At 33.0% G+C, this 23066-nt stretch overlaps 1 protein-coding gene across 3 annotated transcripts; it reads left to right on the forward strand.

Moving 5' to 3' along the window:
* The first annotated feature begins 146 nt into the window (after positions 1-146).
* On the forward strand, positions 147-20428 carry LOC116351150 (glycerol-3-phosphate acyltransferase 1, mitochondrial). 3 transcript variants are annotated; one of them, XM_031783220.1, is made up of 11 exons: positions 147-541; positions 16318-16609; positions 16817-17430; positions 17891-18093; positions 18223-18306; positions 18420-18807; positions 18906-19045; positions 19124-19305; positions 19382-19543; positions 19602-19896; positions 19982-20426. In XM_031783220.1, exons 2-11 carry the CDS (start codon positions 16328-16330, stop codon positions 20155-20157), a joined length of 2526 nt encoding a protein of 841 aa, XP_031639080.1. In that variant the 5' UTR covers positions 147-541; positions 16318-16327; the 3' UTR covers positions 20158-20426. The 3 variants fall into 3 exon arrangements, with proteins under 3 accessions (XP_031639080.1, XP_031639081.1, XP_031639079.1); XM_031783221.1 differs by lacking the exon at positions 147-541 and adding an exon at positions 4849-4937 and having other exon boundaries at positions 19982-20428; XM_031783219.1 differs by lacking the exon at positions 147-541 and adding an exon at positions 6660-7754 and having other exon boundaries at positions 19982-20427.
* The last annotated feature ends 2638 nt before the right edge of the window (positions 20429-23066 follow it).

Here is a 23066-nt window from a genome sequence, read left to right on the forward strand (position 1 = left end):
GTCACATAACCTTACTCTAGAGTTGATCAGAAGAAAAGAATGGAAAAAATGGAAATTAATCAATGCGTAATGGAACAGAATGGAAAATGAATTGAAGGATCATAACCTTACTTCATTACTTCAAATAGCTTGTTTACATACACATTTGAAGCTGTGTTTACGGCAAGAAAGCCCATTCACTCAGCGTCCGTATTCAATGTGAAATGCACAATTTATCTCTTTAACCTTTTCTCATTCGAAGTTTATTTATATTCAAACGTGAGTGCGGCTGATTTAACAAACTGTCATTAGTGTTTGTTATTACGATACGAGAAAAAAAACGAAGAATTATAATTGTAATTCGTCTGAAGCAAAAAAGAAATTATAAGAAGAAGAGTCGAATCGGCAAAACTGAAAGAATTAAGACAGTTGCTTTTGTTGGTTAGTGCAATTGAATCCAAATCATTTGATGGTTGCGGCCAATTTCGTTTTCATAGTATTGAATCACATGGATTTAGTCCTGTTTTCTTTATTACATTCAATCTTCAAGGAAGCAAAATTGGTAAGAATGTATTATATTTTTATTTTCTCACTCAATTATAGATTTGGTTTACTGATGCGAACCAACCTTCATTTTTATTGTTGAATTCTTATTTATTTATTTTTTAAAAAGTCAAATGGAAAACTTTATTAGCATAGGAAAGAATTAATAGATTTTAAAGAATCCCTTAAGGTGTGTGCAATCAATTTGCCTTCTTCAATAAAGAAAATGGTTTTAAAAGCGTGCAATATACCGAAAATCGTTTATAACCATGTGAAACGTCCAAATTGAATCGGCTGTACATTAAAAAATGCCATTTATAAAAAGTCGTCCAAAAAATCTGTAAAAAGTCTAAATTTCGTTCATTCATATTCAAACTCTTATAGAGTAAGGTTGGGTGATGTGAACAGTTCTTAATTTTCGTACGTAACGATGACAAAAGTCAACCAAATTGCTAACATCAGTTGCTATCGACAGTACCTTGTTTTCTAAAAAGAAAACGCCAGGTACAACGCACAATTTATTGTTTTATGGCAAAAAAATGAAATTATTACTTCTCAGAGTTTTTCCAACTTCTCGTGTTTTTGTAAAAAAAAAAACCAACATATTTGAAGGTAAATATATTCATAGTGTTGGTTTTTTGTTTATCGTTTAATAATCCAAAGAGATTTTGTGATTTGCTCATTTAGTTTTCATGTAGTGTCAATCCGCGTAAAATAGCGTCAGTTGGGTGATGTGAACCACGTTTAGTTGGATGATGTGAACCACAGTATTGACTCTATTTCACGCTACTTTAAGGCGATCATCATGGGCATCTCTAGAAAAAGTATCATTAATAGGGTAATTTTTGATGCTCTATCGATTGGCATCATTATTTATATCATTTCTAGGGTAATTTGGGATGCTGATTCCGAATTTCGAGTGAAAAAAATCATGGGTGAAGGAGTTATGACTCCCGACCCCCTGGGGGGTGGGGGGACTTGGAGGGCAGGGATCGATTATCACTTGCGTTGTATATGGACAATGTATTTGAACGCGACTCGATTTAAGAAGCGCCATCTCTGTCACGCCAGGTTCTCATATATTTTTTTCTTGCAAATAAAATTGCAAAATTGTATAAATTGAATAAGTTTTGTAATAATAATAACGAAAATAATTAATAGAATTTATAATAAATAAAAAAATTGAAAAAAACACACAAATATTTTATAATACCATTTAAATGCCCAGTTAATTATGTTTTTGCTCAGTTATTTATTCTTTTTGTTCCAAAATCTATATAAAAAGTCAAATTAAAATGTCGCATAAATTTAGTTATTTAATCAAATTTCTTCTAAATTTATATCACTTTGCTAAGTTAAATAATTCAACAATTCACAATTATTAAACAATTTTTTCATCATCCAAACTTTTTTACTCATGAAAAAATAAGGCATGCCAATTTTCAAGTAATTCCGATTGTAAACAAAAAAAATTATTTTCACAAAATTCACATTTTTCCAAAAAAAATTTTTAATTCAAATATTGAAATTTTTGTATGGGAGCTAACTCATTTTTTAATTCAAATTTAAAAAAAAAAAATTTAATTCAAATATTGAAATTTTTGTATGGGAGCTATACTCATTTTTTGTCCGATCGACTTGAAAACTTCAGAAAGTTATTTTCTACTGAAAAAAATATGGCATGCCAATTTTCAAGTAATTTCCACTGTAAACAAAAAATTTCATTTTCACAAGATTTTGTAAATAACAATTTTGTTCGTTCGTTCGCAGCGATTTTTTATTTCAAATATTTTCCCATCGGAAAAGAGAGAAAAATCGATTGATAGTTTTTTGCTCTAGTATTCAGAAATATTCATGTCATATATCACTGAATATTGGGATTCTTGGAACTACCAAGGGTCATATCTAGTCCCATATCAATCTGGGGAACTTTTTTTTGTCCCAAATGTCATATCTTGGACCCATCTACCACATACAGTATCTTGAAGCAAATATTTTTTCAAATCCGGGGATTTTTACTGGTAACAGATTATAAATTGCGCCACTTTTCATATAAAATGTATGTGGGTCTGGCCAGACCCAAGCGCTACGTATATGACAACAGAAAAGAGTGCTAAACGGAGGGTTAAATAACGATGATTTCGATAATCCGACGATAATTTGATGGTGTCACATTTGTCTTTCCGTAATGTCAATGTAAATTTATGATTTGACTAAGAGATAAAAAAAAATCGAGAGAAAAACAAAATTAGATTCAAGTAGTTAGCATGTCTCGTGTTCAGTTCTCGATGCAATCGCAGATTTGCGTTAAGATTTTTTGAAGAAGAAAAAGAACTGGCAACATTTTAATTTTTTTATTTGCAATAATCACAATAATACCGATTGTTCACCAGAAAAATATTTACTTCGTGTTGTTTACGCTGTTTCTTTTGACAGATATCAATGTTTGACAAATATATAAACGAACACCCAAGTGTGTAGAGTTTCCCTTTGGTTTGCATTGGGACTCAGAGATGGCGCGCGCAAAATCCGATCGCCTTGAAAGCCGACTGTAAGTGACAATAGGCAGGGATCCAAAAAAATTTCTCTCGTCATTCTGAACAACTTTGTAGTACGTTATTTTTTGATCCGTTGAAGTTTTGGGTAGTGGGGGTGTTCCCCCACCCCTAACCCCCAAAAAGAGGTTGCTTCTTTGAAAAAAATATTTTTTTGGCCGTTTCATATCGATCTGTATGAAATATCTTAAAATGACATATTAAGAAAGATACCAGTGTTTGGTTAAGATATCTTATCTCGTATTAATATCCGCAGTGCGTGAAGTTTGTTTATAGCAGATATTAATCAACATTCTTTTTTCACCTTGACACATAGCTGTCCACGAACACCAACGAACGAACCGTTCGTTCGTTTTCAATGTATATTTTGTTCGTTCGTTCGTTCGTAGAAAATGAATTGTTTGGATTGTTCGTTCGTATATTCGTACGAACAACGAACAACGAACACGTTCGTTCGTTCGTAATTTAAGGAAATTTATTTTCTGAATGTAAACAAATATTGCGATAATAAAGGTAAATTAGGAAAACTTTAAATCGATTTTCCCCGCTTTTCCGATGGGAAATCGCGAAAATAGCCTAAAGTCCAAATCCGGTGGAATTTGGCTGATCCATGAATTCTCAGGATTTGACCTGAATTCTAAAACTTCCTTAAAGATATTCTATAAAAAATCCATTCTTCGTGTAATTGTATGTATTTTTAATTGTAATTACATTATGGAAGTTCTGGAATCCAGGTCAAATCCTGAGAATCCATGGATCAGCAGAATTCTACGAACGAACGAACAAAAAGACCAAAAAAATATTCTATGAACGAACGAACGAACATTCGTGGACAGCTATGCCTAGACATTTTTCAAAAAAAAAAATCGCTATCTAATTTTTTTATCTCATCTTTTCGAAAGATATCTTAAGATGAAAATCTTGAAAATATCTAGATGAATTTCGGAAAATTGAGATACTATCTCAAAAGTATCTAGATACATTTCAGATATCTTAACCAAACACTGAAAGATACCCTATAAAAGGGGGTAGGGAGGGATCAGGGTCAAAAAATAATACTGCCAATCGATAGAGCGTCAAAAGTTACCTTTAGAATGGGCTTATTTCCATTCCAAAAACCACAAATCGGCATCGGAAAAATAATTGAACCCCTCCCCTCTTGGGGTCGATTACATGAGGGTGATAATATTTTTTTCTCGTATCTTCGTTGATTTGTCTTCAGGAAGGACCGATTGAACATTTAAAGCGATTTATGTGGATATTCATGATTTTTACTATTAAATTTTAATAGTGGTTCACATCACCCAATCTTTTAGAAAAAGTCCAAAAATCAATGTTTTAGAAAATTTGAAAAAAAAAAAAAAAATGAAAAAATCAAAATTTTGAAAATCCCCCGTGACATATATTTAGGATTTACCTTCAGAATAGAGCCATCAGTTGTTTAAAAATTCAATTTGTTGATATTTTTATGAGACTAGGCAAAAAAGTGGTTCACATCACCCAACCTTACTCTACATATATACCCGACAAAAAAACAGAATGAAAAGCAAAGTAGTTTCCGAAAATGTGTGTTTATGTGTATGGTGTAACTGCTGAAATGCAAAATACATACGGACAAGCATTTGTTAATATTTTTCTCTTTAATGGTATGTATATCTTGACTAAGTGCGTGTGAGCAGTAACGCGATCGAACGGTATGCAGCACGACTTCTATGGTATTGTTAATTTTTGATTTGCTGCTGCATATGCTCGCATTTCTACGCATTTGATTGAGTGTGTTGCATGTGTACATAAAGTAATCGTACGATTGGATTTGCTTCACTTGAATTGCATTAAATTTGAGATCTCCGGTAGTTACATGTAAGACATTGTGTACACTTTTTTCGTTGTTAACAATGCAATTTTTAATCATTTTTTGTGACAACGTGCTTTTGTAGCGAATCAATTTGTTGTCTTTTTCCTTCAATTTTCCAATCCAATGTGTTTGAGTGTATGTCGACAACCTTAAAAATAACCCATCACAATTGAAACATAGATAATCGGTGATACTCGGTACACAGTAAGAAAATATCAGCCGACGCTATACGCAAAACCGACTGTGTGGTGATACGCACATAGAGTAACGAATCAGTCGAAAAATTGTATGGTCACTAGATGTAAAACATGTAAAAACGTATGAGCGCACGTACCAGTCGGTTTTGTGTAGCGTCGGCTGATATTTTCTTACTGTGTATGCATATTGCACAATTTACATTCTTTTTATCAAGGCAATAGAGCAATTGTAATTAAACCGAAAATGAAAAAGAAAATTCAACGTAACAACAAATTTATAACAAATCATTGAGTAAATGTGGGCAAATTTACTAATATCATATTATATTTTTTAAAGCCGCATCGCTAAACAGCAATTTCTTTTCGTTTCATCTTTACTCAAATTATCTTATTTTATCAACATTCAAACGTACGTTTTTCGTTCGTCAAAAATTTCCAACCACCTAAGTAAATCAAATCAATTGGTTAAAACATTTTCAAAATGAATATTTGTTCGGCAAAAGTGATTGAACACATTATAATATTACGTTTTTTTAAATGATCATGGGATTAGCCGTATGCGTATGATTGCCAGTAGTTGCCAGTTGTAATTGACGAAAATCATAATGATAGTAACGGCAAACATACGTGATGAAGAGAAATTCGAGAGTCGAGCGCTATCCATATAAATACATTGTGACGTCACACATCTTACACAGAAACGACATCTTTGTAAAACAGACTAACTACAATGTAAAAGTATAGCGAGAGGGGAAGGGAGTAAATAAAAAGGGGAAACAGATACGTTTGATTTACATTGTAGTTAGTCGGTTATTAATAGATGGCGTTTATATAGTGTGCCCTTATTGCGCTTGACTCTCGGAGAAATTAAAATCATATACAGATTAAAAGATTCGATGTGAAAGAATTGAATAGAATGTGATAACAGTTCATGGTGCAAGCAAAAGATTATCTGTGTGTGAAATTCGTGTGACAGCTAAGTTGCTGATAAAAACAATTTGACTGACTCTGTCCGCGTACACTTTGTCCGCAATACATACTTAACATTTAAAATGAATTCGTTAAAATAAATGTGAATGAGTATGTGCAAGTACGAGCACGTTAAGAATACGAATTGAAAATTAATTACGTTTTTAATCGAGTCAAATCTAAATTCTGTCGTAAAATTTCACACATTTATACGACAAATCGACAAAAATACGAGCACAAACTCACATGTGTATGTGTATAATATCTGTGATAAAGTGCGCGGTATAGAAACACACGTCGACGCTTTTTTCAGTGTTTTTCTTTTTATTTAAAAAGAAGCTTCATGTCATTTTCCCCACACACCACATTTGTCGCAGTAATTAAAAGTCATCAGTTGAACGTTGATTGTTTAACAGTTTGTGCAAACGCAATTGTGACAGTTGAGATTTTTCCATTCATGTCACTCGGTAACGGAAAAAAAGTTAAATAATAAAATTTCATTCACTTTATTTAGGAACAAAAAACTTGTTTCTGCATATTGTGTGTGAGAGAGATAAAAAACGTTCTAGTGTCAGCAATGATATTTGTCATGCTTGTTAAAATTTGAACATTTGCATAAGTCGATATCAAAAATATAACTCAAACTGACATTGATAAACATTTAATTTGAAATTAGCTGTTTGTAAACATTTAATTTGAACTGATTAAAAAAAAGAAAAAGTAATTTTTATAAACATAAACCGAATGTTTTTTTAATTCAGTCCATAAAACATTCTCCAATGCCGTGAGCCTTTTGAACCCAAAATGAAATAAACAATAAAAAAAGACACACGGTATTCGAACGATATGTGTGAATGTAACCGTTTTCAAAATTTAAACAGAATTATAATTTTGAAGTTGCACGCATTCAAATACATTGTTGAGTACGCATTGAACTCAATTTAAGGCAGATAGAAGAGTGACGAAAGAGTGAGAGGAAAGGAGAGCTCAACAAACATTTCACCGAACTTTCTACGAAATTCAATTGGAAGTGTACTAAATAAGCAGCTGCCAAAATTAATCAATAGTTAATTTCGTTCTATAAATCAGTCAGAGATATATATCATCGATTTTTTCCGCAGTTGAAACAATTTCTATTTGGAACAATAGAAGACGTAGATAGTTTGTTTTGCGAAATTTGTTATTGCAACACAAAAACAAATCACCCTGGAATGGACTACAAAATCGTATAAATTATAAATCCGGTCTGGACAAATAGAGGGGAAGAGGGCATCTAACTTTCACAGAACGTTAAACGTTTTGTAGTAAAAACAACTTTTTTGTTTCGAATGTGTTTGTTCACCTACTTACTTATCGTGCGTTTAATAAATAACAATCAGACAAAATAATCCATTTTAACAAATCAGCAAAGATCTGAGGAGAAAAACAGTCATTTCTTGAACGTGAAATTTAATTAAGGAACTCTTTTAGTTGAAAAAACAAGCACCAACGAAATTGAATCATACGCGAAAAAATTCGGTCGCAGAATTTTTTTGTGTTAAACATTTTGATGTGCAGATATTTTACACACAGCCACTGACGTTGAACAAAAATGTTAGGAATTTTTGAATTATTTATTTTTCTATGTGTCTTTGGCTACTTGCTCAACAAAGCACGGTAAGAATAATAACATTGCACCTTTCACTTAAAATCCACAATAAATTTATTTTTATTCCATTTTGTAAAGTTAATTACAGCCAAAACGATTCGAAAAACATACATACTCAAATTATATACATTCAGTGCATTGAATGCAGAAACAAAAACAGCAACAAAGAAGATGTTAAGCATTTAAACGATAAATTAGATGTTCTCAATTTAAATCGATGCATTGTAATGCATTCAAAATCACTTGGCAACCTTTGGTGTGCATTCTTTACCATTTTTATCGAAGCTTCGAATATATATACATTCGATTACATAAAATTGACCGAACGAGTATATATCACTTACGTGTATATTTTGGTATATGATTGTCCGAGAATGAATGTGGGTCTTCTTCTGAGATTTCATTAAATTGAAACGCCGCCATACAAAAAAATCTCAATTTTTATATGATGATGTATATTTCATTAAATCTCAGGATATATCTCGCATTCATTCTCGAGTTATATACTATATGCCCGTATGTTATGAATTCTTAATGTTACACAGAAAGAAAATATCAGCCGAAGCTATACGCAAAACCGACTGGTACGTGCGCTTATACGTTTTTACATCTTTTACATCTATTACCATACGATTTTTCGACTGTGCGAAGATACGCACAAAGAGTAACGAATCAGTCGAAAAATCGTATGGTCACTAGATGTAAAAGATGTAAAAACGTATGAGCGCACGTACCAGTCGGCTTTGCGTATAGCGTCGGCTGATATTTTCTTACTGTGTAAATGCTGTTAATTTTCATGTTAAATTTTGAGTTTTCTGAAACGTTCTGAAGTCATCAACACAAGAAAATCGATATGAAGAATGTTTTGATTTTGGAAATTAATATTATTTGATTATTCGTAACTTATATTATTTAATCCTGGAACCGCGTTAAGAACACTCAGTGCCTGAGATGGATTTCAGGTCAAAAATTAAAAAAAAATTTCAACCAAACACCACCAAACTTTTTTATTTTTATGTGCAGAGAGTCTATATCTATAAAAAAAAACAAATAAGCATTTATTATTTCCTTTATCACGGGGGACGGCAGTCCCCCAAGTGACGCAATACCTACATCCCACATACATATGAAATATGTATATTTTGCGTCACTATACCGCTGACTTTTGGAAAGGATTTTGTGCATATTTTAGTAGTGCTCGGGTACCAAATTAAGAATCCGCAAAAAAATTTTAAAAATTCAAAATTTGGCCGCCAGGTGACATTTTGAAAAAATCGCTGAAAATTCCTTTTCCTCGATTTTTGACCACCGACATGCTTTTTTCGAATTTATTTTTTGACATATTCGGAATCTAGGGACTGCGTAGATAATTTAAAAAAAAAAATCATCACGATCGGTTGAAAAGTGGACGAGATATGGTCAATTGGCCAAAAATAGCCAAAAACCTCAAAATTGGCCGTATGATATGTTTGTATGAACACTTTTTTTCCGTAGTTTTTGAAAAAAAGTTTTTTTTTTTCAATTTTTATTCAAAGTAGATGAAAACTGAGAATATATGCGCTTTTGAAATTTTCGATTTCGTCTCGCATGTCTTTCGGGTCTGGGGTCGAAAAATTTTGGGAGGCCCTTTTTGAGTGTTTCATTAATCGGACATTTTTCTGGCCATCTGTAAATGGCCCATTTTCCAAGGTCCATTTTCCAAGGCGGCGATTACAATCGTGTACGATTTCAAATCGTTGGCCAAAATCGTTAACGATTGAGATCAATGGTTTTTTTGACGCCAAAATCGTGAACGATTTATTATTTGTGGTTTTTTTGACGCCCGATTTGAAAAAAAATCGTGGACGATTGCAATCGCCGCCTTGGAAAATGGACCTTAAGGTACAACAATGATTTATACGTCGTTAGAAAGGTAAAAGACTCTCCTTTCCGGATCAAAATGGAAAAATTTTCAAAAATGTGTTATGTCACATGTTCGGCGAAAAATGACCATGACTTTTTTCACGTAATCCAAATTTAAAAAAAATTGCGTACATAGAAAAAATCAAAAAACTAGGTGTTTGTTGGGGACTCAATATGTGATGATTTCGTGAATGTGTCATATCTGGGAAAATTCGTTTTAAAAAAAAATCGCATCCCGAAGTTGAAATTTTTTTCGATCAATTTTCAATTTTTCGTCCATTTTTGATCACAGGTAGATAGGGTATTATTCAATAAAATCACGGCAACTCTTGGCTTATTGCAAAGGCATAAGGTCATCTTGATGAAGCAATAAAGAAATTTTGAAGAAAAAAAACAACGTAAAAGGTTAGATCAGGATGACTAGACCTCGAAAAACGGGGGAAAATCGATGAAAATCGACATTTATCATGAAAAAATGTATGACTGACTTGACTTTTTCCTCATGGATCGAAAGCGCACTCAAATTTGAGTCGATATACACATTTTGAAACGACAACATTCTTTTATTTGGTGAAAATCGGGAAAAGTTTGAACTTAAGCGGCCACCTATAATTTAATATCTTAGTAATCAACTGCAATGTACTAGGTTTTTACTTTTCTTGTTCAATGTTCACTTTGACAACTGATTTTACATAAGTCGGACCCGAGGAATTCAATGGTGGCAACCGTTTTGAGAAATTGGTTCAATTTTTCAGATTTTCCGGCTTGAAACCTTTCTTTTGGAATAAATTGGTTTTTATTCGATTGCTATGAAAATTGGTATTTGTGGGTTTTTTGGTACGGGAAAATCGAATATGACATTTATTTTGCGGTAGAATTCGTTCATGTCACATTTTCTATACAAAAATCTTCATCTTTTGCCATTTTGAACATATTAACGGTAACCAAAATACTATCAAAACTATTGATATAAGTAAAAAACACTTCTTTCGAAGTTCCCAGTGTGACGCAATACTGTAAATCTGAAAATGTTCTGATATAAATTTTCGTATTTTTAATCTCGCTTGGGGCTCTTCTGTTGTTCCTTTAGACTGGGGCATTGCAGTAATTTCTCCTCTTCATAAGAAAGGCAGTAATAAAGACTGCAATAATTATCGTGGAATTTCTCTATTGAGTCGGAAAAGTTTATAGTTCAATTTTGGAAAAACGAACCAGAGCTATTGTTGAACAGCTTCTGGATGAAAATCAATCGGGATTCCGCCCTATGCGGGGTTGCCAAGACCAAATTTTTGTTTTGAGACAGCTGCTAGAGAAATTCCATGAGAAAAATAAGGATTTGTTTTTATGTTTCGTTGATTTGCAGAAGGCTTATGATTGTATTCCAAGATCTAAGTTGTGGTCGGTTCTAGCCGAATATGGAATAAATGGGTCTCTTCTTAAGGCAAAAGTTTGTACGCAAACAGTAAAGCATCAGTTAGGGTGGATGGTGATTTGAGCGAATGGTTTGATGTGCGTAATGGTCTTAGACGGGGCTGTACAATTTCACCGCTTCTGTTTATTATTTATATAGATAAGCTGATAAAATCAGGAAATCTAAGGGGGAACGTAGCTTTGGGGGTAATGTAATCTCTGCTTTAGCATATGCAGATGATCTGGTACTATGCGGTAGTTCTGAACAGGAGCTGCAGAATAGTATTAGAGATTTACAAGCGGCCTATACAGACTTTGGAATGACAATTAGCAGTTTGAAAACTCAGGTTATGCATGTGGGTAAAACTCGAAAAACTATTCAATGCGAATTGAATGGAAACTTGCTTGAATAAGTGTCACAATTCAAGTATTTGGGTTGCATCTTCTGAAAGAGTTTGAATACCGTAGAATGAATGGAAATAAGGTAGTAGCGCAACTTAGATCACACGTTCTCAATAAGCGTGAGTTGAGTAAGGAGACGAAATTGATGATTCATCAGTCAATCTTCAGACCAAATATCCTTTACGGAAGCGAGAGCTGGGTCGATTCTCAAAATTTAATTCATGGTTTGGAAGTGGCTGATATGAAAGTTTTGCGAATGATTTCTGGAGTATCGCGTAGGGATCAATGGGAAAATCGTATCAGAAATGAAAGATTTCGAGATAATTTGAATGTTGAGTCGGTTCATGATGTAGCAAGAAAGTCGAGATTGAGATGGTTTGGTCATGTCCAACGTATGAATGAGTCTCGTTTGCCAAAGAAGGTTTTGTATGCTGATTCAGATGGACCGAGAAATAGGGGAAGACCTCGTAGACGTTATTTGGATTCGGTTAAATGTGATTTGGATGTTAGAGGGTATGATTGGTGTAGAGAAACTCAAGACCTGGACCTTGTCAGATTTTCAGATTTACAGTATTGCGTCACACTGGGAACTTCGAAAGAAGTGTTTTTTACTTATTTTCAGAATTTATTCAGTTTTGGTTTGCTTTCATAGCTGCTTCGACATTCAATTTTAATTTATTCTTAATAAAAAAGAAAAATATGAAAAAATTTCTATTTCGTGTCATATACATGCAAAATCTATTCATCGATCATTCGATATGAAAAATATCAAAAAATGAAATTATAAAATACACTACGTGCACTGAGTGTCTCCATACACGAAGCTCAGATGGTTTTGCCAAAAACGGTTCTAGGGTTAAAGGCTCAACGTGCTATCTTGTGTATTTTTGACATATTTTTATTTCGATTCTCAAACACTATGAAAGAATATAATACATTCCATCAAAAGAGAACCACTATCAATGTTTGTAATATATTCTCAATTCATTTCGTTTTCTTATTATCAAGTAGTTTCTTTTTCGTTTCCTTTTTGAACTTTGTAACTAAATTCTTTTACTTGATTCCAATCAAATTAAGTCAGCATAAAATAAAAACCAGGTGCCTTCGCATGTGCCACTCAATTATCAAGTATAGCTGTTGCTGCTTTGAAATATTATCGAAGCGACAAGTATTATCGATCGCTAAACGTTTAAATGTTTGAAGGCATCAAAATTCTCACACTTTTTACCAGTTTAACATTATGAAGCGATAAGAAATGATTTTGCTTTTCTTTTATGGCCTACAATAAAATGTATTCTGTCTTGTTTTTTTGCACATTTGTTTATTCATTAGGGGCTTTTCTTCGTGTTTGTTTTAAAGTTCCTTTGTTCTTTGTTATAGCGTCCATTTTTATTTGATTGCATATACGATTTTTTTTTTCAATTATTCTTGAGGAACTTCGTGAAGCTCACTCCCACTTTTCTGTGCGGGCGCAGTTTACAGCTGGATTCAATGAAAGTAAAGTAGAATTCTTTCTACGATGATATCGACCAAATCTGCAGAGTCTCTTGCAGACTTTTGAGATTTTTTTCGTTTTACAATCATTCATAAACTTTAGGCAGTTCATTTACAGAGCTAAAGTTATCAAAAGAGAGCGTTGTAAACATTAAATGTCATTCAAAGTCTGTTTTCAAAGTTGCTTTTTGTAGCGTATCAAAGGGGCCAATAAATCAACCACGACGCTTGTTATACTACATTAAACAATATTATCAAAAGGAAACGAAACATACGTTGGAAATAAGTAATTTGTGAACTTTTCCACGATAATTTAAATGAAGTGAATGCACAACTCATGATTTTAATGTGAACATTGTATTAGCGAAGAAAAATAAAATACGATTGACCGATTCCGACTGATTCAGTGCTGGAAAGAATATTTCATTTGACACATGTTTGGTGATAAAGAAATTCTCAAATAAAAACACTCAGCGCGTTTGGCATCAGTTTGTATCGTGAATGGCGCGTGCACAACTGAAAAAAAATTACGTATATACATTCAAGCAACTCAGTTAGATTGGTCTTCCCTTGATTCTTTTTCAAACGAATTACGTGGGAAAGAAATGTTATCACTCAATTAGATAATAATACTGAAACGATTTTGAAATGGAATACAAACCCCATATAAATTTTTCTATGCCAATTGGAACGAAGGATTTTGTTGAATGTAAGAAAATTCGGGATCAAATCCCAAACAGTTTAGATATGTGATACAGCAAAAAATACGAGTATGCCATGAATTTAATACATAATAATCAAACGTAAAGATAGAATCAACTTCCGATACAATAACGATGATGGCGGCGGCAAGAGGGCTTTTTTACTATCATTATCCTTATTATTACAGACTTTGGTAAAATAGAGTCTGATGATTTTCATTCTTTCATTAATGCGGTCCATAAATGATTGTTGTTGTTGTTGTTGTTGTATTAATGCGATTAATGTTATTCGTGTGCTATATGAGTATTCACATAACGTTTAACTTGCAATCATTACAAAACACGGAAATTATTGATGTTCAAACATTGTTGATCGACGATAGAGTTGACGTCAAAAATATTTAATTTAAATGATATACTTCCTTTTCCCATCAAATTAAAGCCATTTTATTAAATCCAAATTAATAATATTCATGTTGTTATTGCTATTGATGATTTGTTGAATTTTTATCTTGTGGTTTTGTGTGACGCATTTCAAGAATATAAAAAATTATATACAACAAAAATTGAGTTAAGTAAAACGAAATCAATAACTAAGCAAAATGGAAAGCACATTCCATTTTGTAATGGTTTAAAATTGCTCTTCGTCGATTAGTCAGTTTTGAATGAATCTGTTCGTCACATGGAAAGTTGAAAAGTGCAACAAATGTTTTGCTACGTTATTGCTGTACTTACGATTAGCATAAAGTGTTTTCTGCTGCACATGAATATTATGATGATGACTAAGCAAACTGGCAAATACCAAGATGCGGTTTTGTCTATATGCACACATTTGCTGCAAATAGTAGAGCTTGTGAAGTGTAGTACGCTTGCGAAATTGATGTAAATTACCGCATGTCTTTTTGATAATTTTTTGATGATTATCAACAATCAGTTTACGAATGCAAATCATACGATTTATTTTCAATTTTCAGTCATTGGTGACTACGCGTTCAGTGGATGAGTATTAATTGGGAGGTCAAAATAATATTATGATTGTCAGCTGTCAATTTTTTTAACACGCTCGATCGTTTTGAGCGTGCAAAACGTTAAAATGCTATTTTATAAACTAATGTGTGAGTGTGTGTTTGTGTATTTCGCCGCACAGAGAATACGTTAACCTCCCACTTAATTTAATTACCACGCGCAGAACTCTCTCTCTCTCTCACTGTCTTGTATTTTACCAAACCCTCCGAATAGGCCATACTTTTTTTTTTGCTTTGTACACTTTTGAAAAAAATGTTGTACAGGAAAGTACACATCTAACCATATGTACAGTGTGACATTCTATATTTATAGACACACAAAAAAGTTCGTCTAAGTAGATTAAGATTATTTCAATAGATGGCGCTATGTTCCAACGAACACTGTGTTGTAAGTCATTTGTAAATTTACACTGAATTTTCGTAGTAAATTTACAAAATGTGTCAAAATAAAAGTCACAATATCATTTTGTAAAAATACTACGAAAAGTCAGGGTAAATTTACAAATGATGAATATATCAGTTTAAATACAACTTTTTCACAATTTTTTGGTAGCATAATTCCAAATCATAATAATAACAATAAAATACCAGAAAAAAACATCAAAAAAAAACAAATAATGTTATTTTTCGACTTCATGCATAGCGACTTTCACTATCGAAATTTACAATATCTCATATTTCGATAGATGGCGCAATACGTATGTTTATAAACTTTTTTGTGATGTCAAACTTGATGACTTCATTTAATAAATAATTATATTTTTACATTAATAATTGCAAAATTTACGATGAAAAAATGGTTTAAAAATAAATAAATTGTTTTTAGAAAATTTAGGGGCATTAATTTTATTTAAATTTTTAAATTTATATTGCAATGAAAAACTATCAATTTTCTGTGAACGTTGGTTTTTTTTGAACGGTTTGTCAATTGAACGCTTATCTGACACATGAGATTAACAGTTGACATTTGTTTGTTTACACACAAACAAGTTGAAAAACTATGTGTACTGCGTTCTATCATTAAAGGTTGTAGGAAACATTGGTCCAATGGAACAACTAACTGTGGGTGAATTAAAAAAAAGATCCCGCGAAATCAGACAAAATGAATTTTCTATGCTATTGTTATACGGAGATTCATAGTAGATTTACAAAAACTTCCAATTTTCATAATTTGTAAAATTACTATGAATTTTTTTAGTAAATTTACAAATGATGTAAATTGGACGATTTTGTAAATTCACTGACAAACCGAAAATGTCAATTTCAGAACTTTATAAAAAAAAAGTTTCATTATCATGCTCAAATTATCAACAAAAATATAACAGCGCTACTGCTGAAAACACAGACTCTACCATGTCTGTGTACATAATTGCTTAAGTATGAGTAAGCAAAGGTATGGAATGTGACAGTAGTATCAAAAAGAGCCGTCATATTCATTGACAGCGCTCTTATGGAAAACATATTTTAAAATATATGTGAAACTATAGAACACAAATATATGGATGTTCATTACAAAAGAAAAGTTCCCAAATCAATAGTAATAAAAATCCATTTAAATGCATCAATTTTTATTTCATTCAAGTTTTTTAAAAAACTTTTTTTCAATCGATTCATTGGTATTCTTAAAAAAATTTCAGAGCAAAAGACATGGTTGATGTGATGCAAACTTATATGCAAGATGCTATTAGTTTAGTACGTATGCATCGAACTGAGACTGATAATCATGACGATCACGGCACGACCACTGATTATGGTGCACGCCGACGTGCAACCGAAAGGCAACGAATCCGTATTCAAAACAAAGAACAGGAAAAACAATCATTTGATCGATCTCTGTATCAAATCAAAGAAACCCCAATGCAAACATTGCAAGTGCAATCGAAAAAGCTCAATGGGCTTGCGTGTGATTTTTGTTCACCTTCAAATAATGTAAGTATAATTTAAAATTGAAATCTACCAATGATTCAATCTAATAACCTGAACTTCAAGTTTATCAGATGTGAATTGAAGTACTTTGATGACTTTGTCGATTTTCAATGATAATAATGTATAATATCAAGTGCTTGGTAACAATGGCTCAATCAAAGTAAATTTATAGTTAATTGTATAAAATTTCCTTTTACTGTTTATAATTAGGAACAACATTTGAATGCGGAACTTGCTCAACAGGATGTTATCAATATTTTGCGTGTTGGAACATACAATAAATCGTTGACCAAAGAGAACGGCACATTTTTCAATTGGATTCAATCGTGGTTTCCATTTATGGTGCATTGCTTACGTTTAACACGTTTCCCATTACCACAAGTTGCTGATTCAGTTCTCAAAGATGATCGTTTGAAAAATGCCATCAAAATATCTGTTGAAAAAACCGTTGAAGAATTGAAAACAAATGCGGGCAATGATTTCGACGAAGACTGGCAATATGAAAAAACATTGAAAGAAAATAAACAACGTGCACAACGTCTTCTATTGGATATGCGTTCAAAAATATCCGATCGCTTATTACGCTTTGCATCACTCGTCATATTCAAATTGCTGCCGTCATTTATGTCAGGCGTTATTGCACATCCAGCACACATTGATATGCTGAAAAAAACCGCAGCCGCCTCACCCAATGTTCCATTGATCTTCTTACCATTACATCGTAGCCATTTGGATTATATTTTGGTCAGTTTTATTTTGTACAACAACGAAATTCGTGCTCCCATTGTCGCTGCCGGTGATAATTTACGCATACCATTCTTCGGGTGGGTATTTTATTTATTTTTAAAAAGTTGATTTTATTATTTTACTAAAAAAAATTATATATTCTATGTTTATCATTTTCAATCAAACAATGGTTATATTGTGGGATGTATTTTGAGCAAGATTAAACTTTTTAGTCGATATTCAGTTGTGGTAAAACATTCTATGTGTATAATTATTAGTGGTAATGGTATATCTTTTGTTCAGGCGAAGAAGCTTTTTTTTATTTTTATTCATTATTTACGTAAAAATGAATTTTGAATGATCGTTTTCCCCATTCAATTTTTGCTCAGTATACGTTTGTTACATTTAATTGATAACGTTAACTTTTTGTTATCTCAATTTTCGCTCTAATATTCTCACAGTTAAAAAGTAGCCCTTTTATAGCTCTAATCTTCTCACAGCTAAGTAGTAGCTTTATCACGAAAAAAATATATAATATAACATCGTTTCCATGTCTAGTGCTTTGTTACGAGGGCTTGGTGCATTTTTCATTAAACGCAAAATTGACCCGGTCGCTGGCAAAAAGGACATTGTTTATCGCGCTGTTCTACACACATACATGCAACATGCTTTGGCTGCACACCACAATGTTGAATTCTTTATCGAAGGTGGCCGGACACGTACTGGCAAACCATGCATGCCAAAGAGTGGTGTTTTATCAGGTAATGATGCGATTCAAATCGAATATTCCATATTTAAGAAAAAAAGACTTTGTGCTAGTTAAAAGAAATAATTTGAAAGTTTTACATGAAAGTACAGATAAATTTATGTCATGTTTTCTTCAATATTAGTGATTATCGATGCATTGAATAGTGGAACGATAGATGATGCCTTTTTAGTACCCGTCTCCGTTAACTATGAACGTCTTTGTGATGGTAATTTTGCGCTTTAACTATATACGTTCTTTTTTAATGTCCATTTTCCATTCTATTCCATTACTTATTGATTAATTTCCATTTTTTCATTCTTTTCTTCTGATCAACCCTAGGTAATTTTGTATACGAACAATTGGGCGAGAAAAAAAAACCTGAAAAATTTACATCAGCTGTATCAGCAATTTGGGCCATTTTAAATTCAAAATACGGACAAATGCGAATCGATTTCAATGAACCATTTTCGCTGAAGAATTTAATCAAAGCATATGAAAATTTACCCGAACTAAATTCAATCGAAACAACACCACATATATTGAAACGTTTGATTAGCGCAAGACGGCTAAAACATCAACCATCAACATCATCTCTGTACGGTACCGATGTGGTTAACGAAGAACATCGTGCATTAGTCGATAGCATTGCTCGTCATGTGGTTTACGATTGTGCTACAGCAACAGCATGCATGACAACGAACGCGGTCGCATTTTTATTATTAACCAGGTCTGTTAAAGTCAAGGCCTTTGATTAGTATCACTGTTGCTACTGACCTTGTACAAAAAATCACTTATCGAGTATGTGATTTTTAAACTTTTTTATAGATTTCGAAATGGTGATACAATCGATGTTTTGGCAGATGCACTTGATGACCTTAGAAAAACATTGCATGGTGTACGAACAATAAGTTTTACTGGGGATTCACATAGTGTAATCAAATACGCAGTTGATCTACTAGGTCCAAGTATGTGATGATGAATATAGCGAATTAATTACTTTCATTTTCACCAACAATTTTCTTACCTTTTAATTATGTTTTTAGATTTGATTACAATGGAAGAAAAAGATGGAAAAACATTCATTACACCAGTTGCAAATATTCGTAGTTTCATTGAACTCTCATACTATTCAAACAGTTTGGCCACACATTTTGTACTTGATGCAGTTGTAATGTGCACAATACTTAAAATGACCGAATCGCATTCATGTAACAGTAATTCAGCAGTAAGTTGAACCTTTAATCGCAATTGCTTGGTTAAGAGAAGAAGATAAAACAAACAAATTTGATTCACTTGAACAGGGATACCAAATTAAAAGAAGTGAATTAATGGAATTATGCAAAAAGTACTGTGATATGCTACGATATGAGTTCTTATTCAATAAACCCTGCCAAAAACTGGACAATCTACTCGATGATTCACTTGAGCGTTTGAAAGAGCAATACTTACTTTCCATTCCATCGGTAATTTTTTATTTGATTTTTTTTTTCTTTTAAATTAATATTACTTTTTTCAATATAGGAAGCAAATTCTATGGAAGACATGAAAGCTCGAAGATACTATGCACATTTCGACGAAAGCAGTGAAGATGGTTATGATATTCCTACATCCGATGAAATTACTATTGCTTTACCAGAGGGAGGACATGGAAAACGGGTAGTTTTGTCATCAGTTCTAGCTCCATACTCACATACATATATGGCCGTCATTCGTTCATTGGATAGTCTTCGAGATTATGGATTGACAGAAAATGAATTTATCAAAGTGTGTGTTGCGGAAATTACGAAACAGGTTGAAAATGGCAACTGCAAATACAGTACGTACTATAAAATAAATGTTTCAATGGAATTTCATGTCATAAACAACTTCTCATTATAATGTATTCATATTTTCTATACTAGGTGAAAGCATCTCAACTGATACAATGCGAAATTGTATGAAAATGTTGGAAAAATCCGGTTACATTGAAGTATCAAATGTTGGCGGTACCCGCATTGTTGCATTGAGCAAAAAATATGACAACATCGATGGTGTACAGGATATTACAAAACAAATTGATTCGATCGTTACCTTTTAAACAAAATAAGAGAAATTGTTTCTTCTTTGGAATTTTTCCAGTAAAAAAACAAAACCACTCCCATTTTATAGAATAGTTTTAAGATAAACAAAAAAAAACAAGAATTTGCTGGGATAATTTATATTGAATTAATTTAGTGACACATACGACTTTATTCTTCGTAATGTTATCATTATATTACTACATTTTTCAATCGTAACCAAAAACGTATCATATAAGATTCAAATATTTCATGAAATTTAAAAATGAAAACAAAAATTGTTGTTGAAGCAAAATAAAATCGTTCATTATGAATTAAATTTATAATAAAAAATACATTCGGAAGAACAAGGCTTTTATTGAATATGAGAATATGACGACAGGATAAGCCTTCCAGATCGCCCGGATAAATCCGGTTTCGCGCGGATATTCGAGGCCAAGCCCAGACGAAAAATCGCTCGGCCCGGATGCCCGGATATGGCGGAAAAACTTCGGATTTCGCCCGGATTTTTTTACTGTTTTCGACGATTTTTCAACAAATAACTTCAATAATTTTGGATTTTCCACCTTATCAAAAACAATAGAGACATCATTCAATTATTAGTTATTTTTACAATTGATGGAGGTACCGAATTTTCGTTATTTTCCTCGATTTCCCATCGGAAAAGCGAGAAAAATCGATTTGAAGATTTTTTCAGATGTAAATAAACTGTGAAAGAAATGTGTAAGATGATCGTTAAACGTTGAAATACAGATTCAAGTCTCATTGAAAGTCTCAAATTTAAGTCTTATCCGATTTTTCGGTTGATTTAAACCCAGAAATCATTCCGCTGTGATTTAAACCGATTTCTGGGTTCAAAATATCCGGATTTTTTTCTGTGAGCACTGACGTTTACATATAAGGCTCCCTGAATAATACCCGATTCTATTTTACCCGACACTTAAATTGAATTTTACCCGACGTCGGGTAAAGTTCACTTTTCAAAATGAATTTGACCCGACGCCCAAATTGAATTTCACCCGAAGATTCTTACATCGGGTAAAGTTCATATTGTGAAAATGAATTTTACCCGACGCAAAAACTGAATTTTACCCGACGTCGGATAAAATTCATTTTCACAATATGAACTTTATCCGATGTTAAAAAACAGTCGGGTAAAATTCATTTTTCAAAAAATTGACATTTATCCGACGTCGGGTGAAATCCATATTGAAAATGAATTTTATCCGACACGCAAAATGAATTTTATCCGACGATTTTCAGGTCGGGTGAAATTCATTTTTGAAAATGAATTTCACCCGACTAATAAATTGACTTCTACGAGGGTTGCTCCATAATTTTTTTTAAAAACATATATAACACAGTTGTTTTTTGTCGAAAATGGTTTTATTGTTTTTCAAAATATTCCCCGAGATGATCGATACACTTTTGCATTCGATGAAACCATTTGTCATAGCATTCGTGCCACTCCGAAACTGATATCTCCAAAACGTGTGTTTTGAACGCTTCAACTGCTTCTTCTGGTGTCGAAAATCGTTGACCACGTAGTTTTTTCTTCACGCTTGGGAACAAAAAAAAGTCATTGGGTGCCAGGTCAGGACTGTACGGTGGATGACCCATCAGTTCGATGTTTTGACCGGTCAAAAATCGAGTAGTTTGAAAAGATGTGTGAGAGCTCGCATTATCGTGATGAAGAATTATTTTGCGACGGTGGTTGTTTTTTCTTATTTCACCAAACACTTCGGGCAAACAAATGGTGGTATACCAATCAGAATTGACGGTCTTACGATCCTCTAGTGGAACGGTTGCCACATGACCACTTCTCCCGAAAAAACAGGCGACCATTCGCTTCGAAGTGCTTCTTGCTCGAACAACTTTCGTTGGGTTATCTTCATTTTGGAAGACCCATACAGTCGACTGCTGTTTCGTTTCGGGCTCATAGGCATATATCCACGATTCGTCACCAGTGACGATTTTATTAACGTCTTTTGAAGCACCACGATTGAATTTCTTGAGCATTTCTTTACACCAACTCACACGAGCCATTTTTTGTTCGTCGGTCAATTTATGTGGGATCCAACGAGAACAAATCTTTTTTACGGCTAAATGTTCATGCAAAATTGTATGTATGCTGTGGGATGAAATGCCCAAAGATGCCTCAATCTCACGGTAGGTCACATGACGATCTTCCATAATCAGTTTTCTGACAGCATCGATGTTTTGTGGCACAACAGCCGATTTTGGACGACCTGTATGAAACTCGTCTTTGAGCGAACTACGACCGCAACGGAATTCTCGGTACCAGTTATAAATTGTCTGAAGGGTTGGTGCTTCATTGCCAAAGGCCAAATGAAGTCGATCGAAACACTGTTGTTGAGATAATTTACTTCGAAAATCGTAGTAAATCATTTTACGAAAATCTTCACGTGTAAAATTCATTTTTTTGTTGAGTCGCAGTTTACCAGTCACTGTAAACAATACAAATAGCGTTCGTACGACAAAAGGTTCAGGGCACGAATACATACCAAAACATCAAACTTTACGAATATGACAATGGTTTACATCGGGCAACACTATAAGTATCATTTTAAAAAAAATTATGGAGCAACCTACGTATCCGACGATTCTTACGTCGGGTGAAATTCATTTTTCAAAAATGTATTTCACCCGACGCTCAAATTGACTTTTTTCCGACGTCGGGCGAAATTCATATTGGAAATCAATTTTACCCGACACGCAAAATGAATTTTATCCGACGATTTTCAGGTCGGGTAAAATTCAATTTTCAAAAATGAACTTTACCTGACGCTCAAATTGACTTTTATCCGACATCGGGTGAAATTCATTACTTTTAATGAAGCTGTGCTTCAATGAAGAACTGAAAACTAGAATTTTAAGTATTGTAAGTATTCTATCAGAAAAATACAAA

Source organism: Contarinia nasturtii, unplaced genomic scaffold (assembly GCF_009176525.2).
Source record: "Contarinia nasturtii isolate CC-2019 unplaced genomic scaffold, AAFC_CNas_1.1 Cnas_scaffold_4757, whole genome shotgun sequence".
NCBI lineage: Eukaryota > Metazoa > Arthropoda > Insecta > Diptera > Cecidomyiidae > Contarinia > Contarinia nasturtii.

Bases quoted from the DNA above. Each gene is read 5' to 3' on its own strand.
- LOC116351150 (XM_031783219.1), top strand. From the start codon at position 7,690: ATGTTAGGAATTTTTGAATTATTTATTTTTCTATGTGTCTTTGGCTAC. The intron at 17,431-17,890 runs GTGGGTATTTTA...TTCCATGTCTAG, and splicing joins TTACGCATACCATTCTTCGG to TGCTTTGTTACGAGGGCTTG. The intron at 19,544-19,601 runs GTAATTTTTTAT...TTTTCAATATAG, and splicing joins ACTTACTTTCCATTCCATCG to GAAGCAAATTCTATGGAAGA.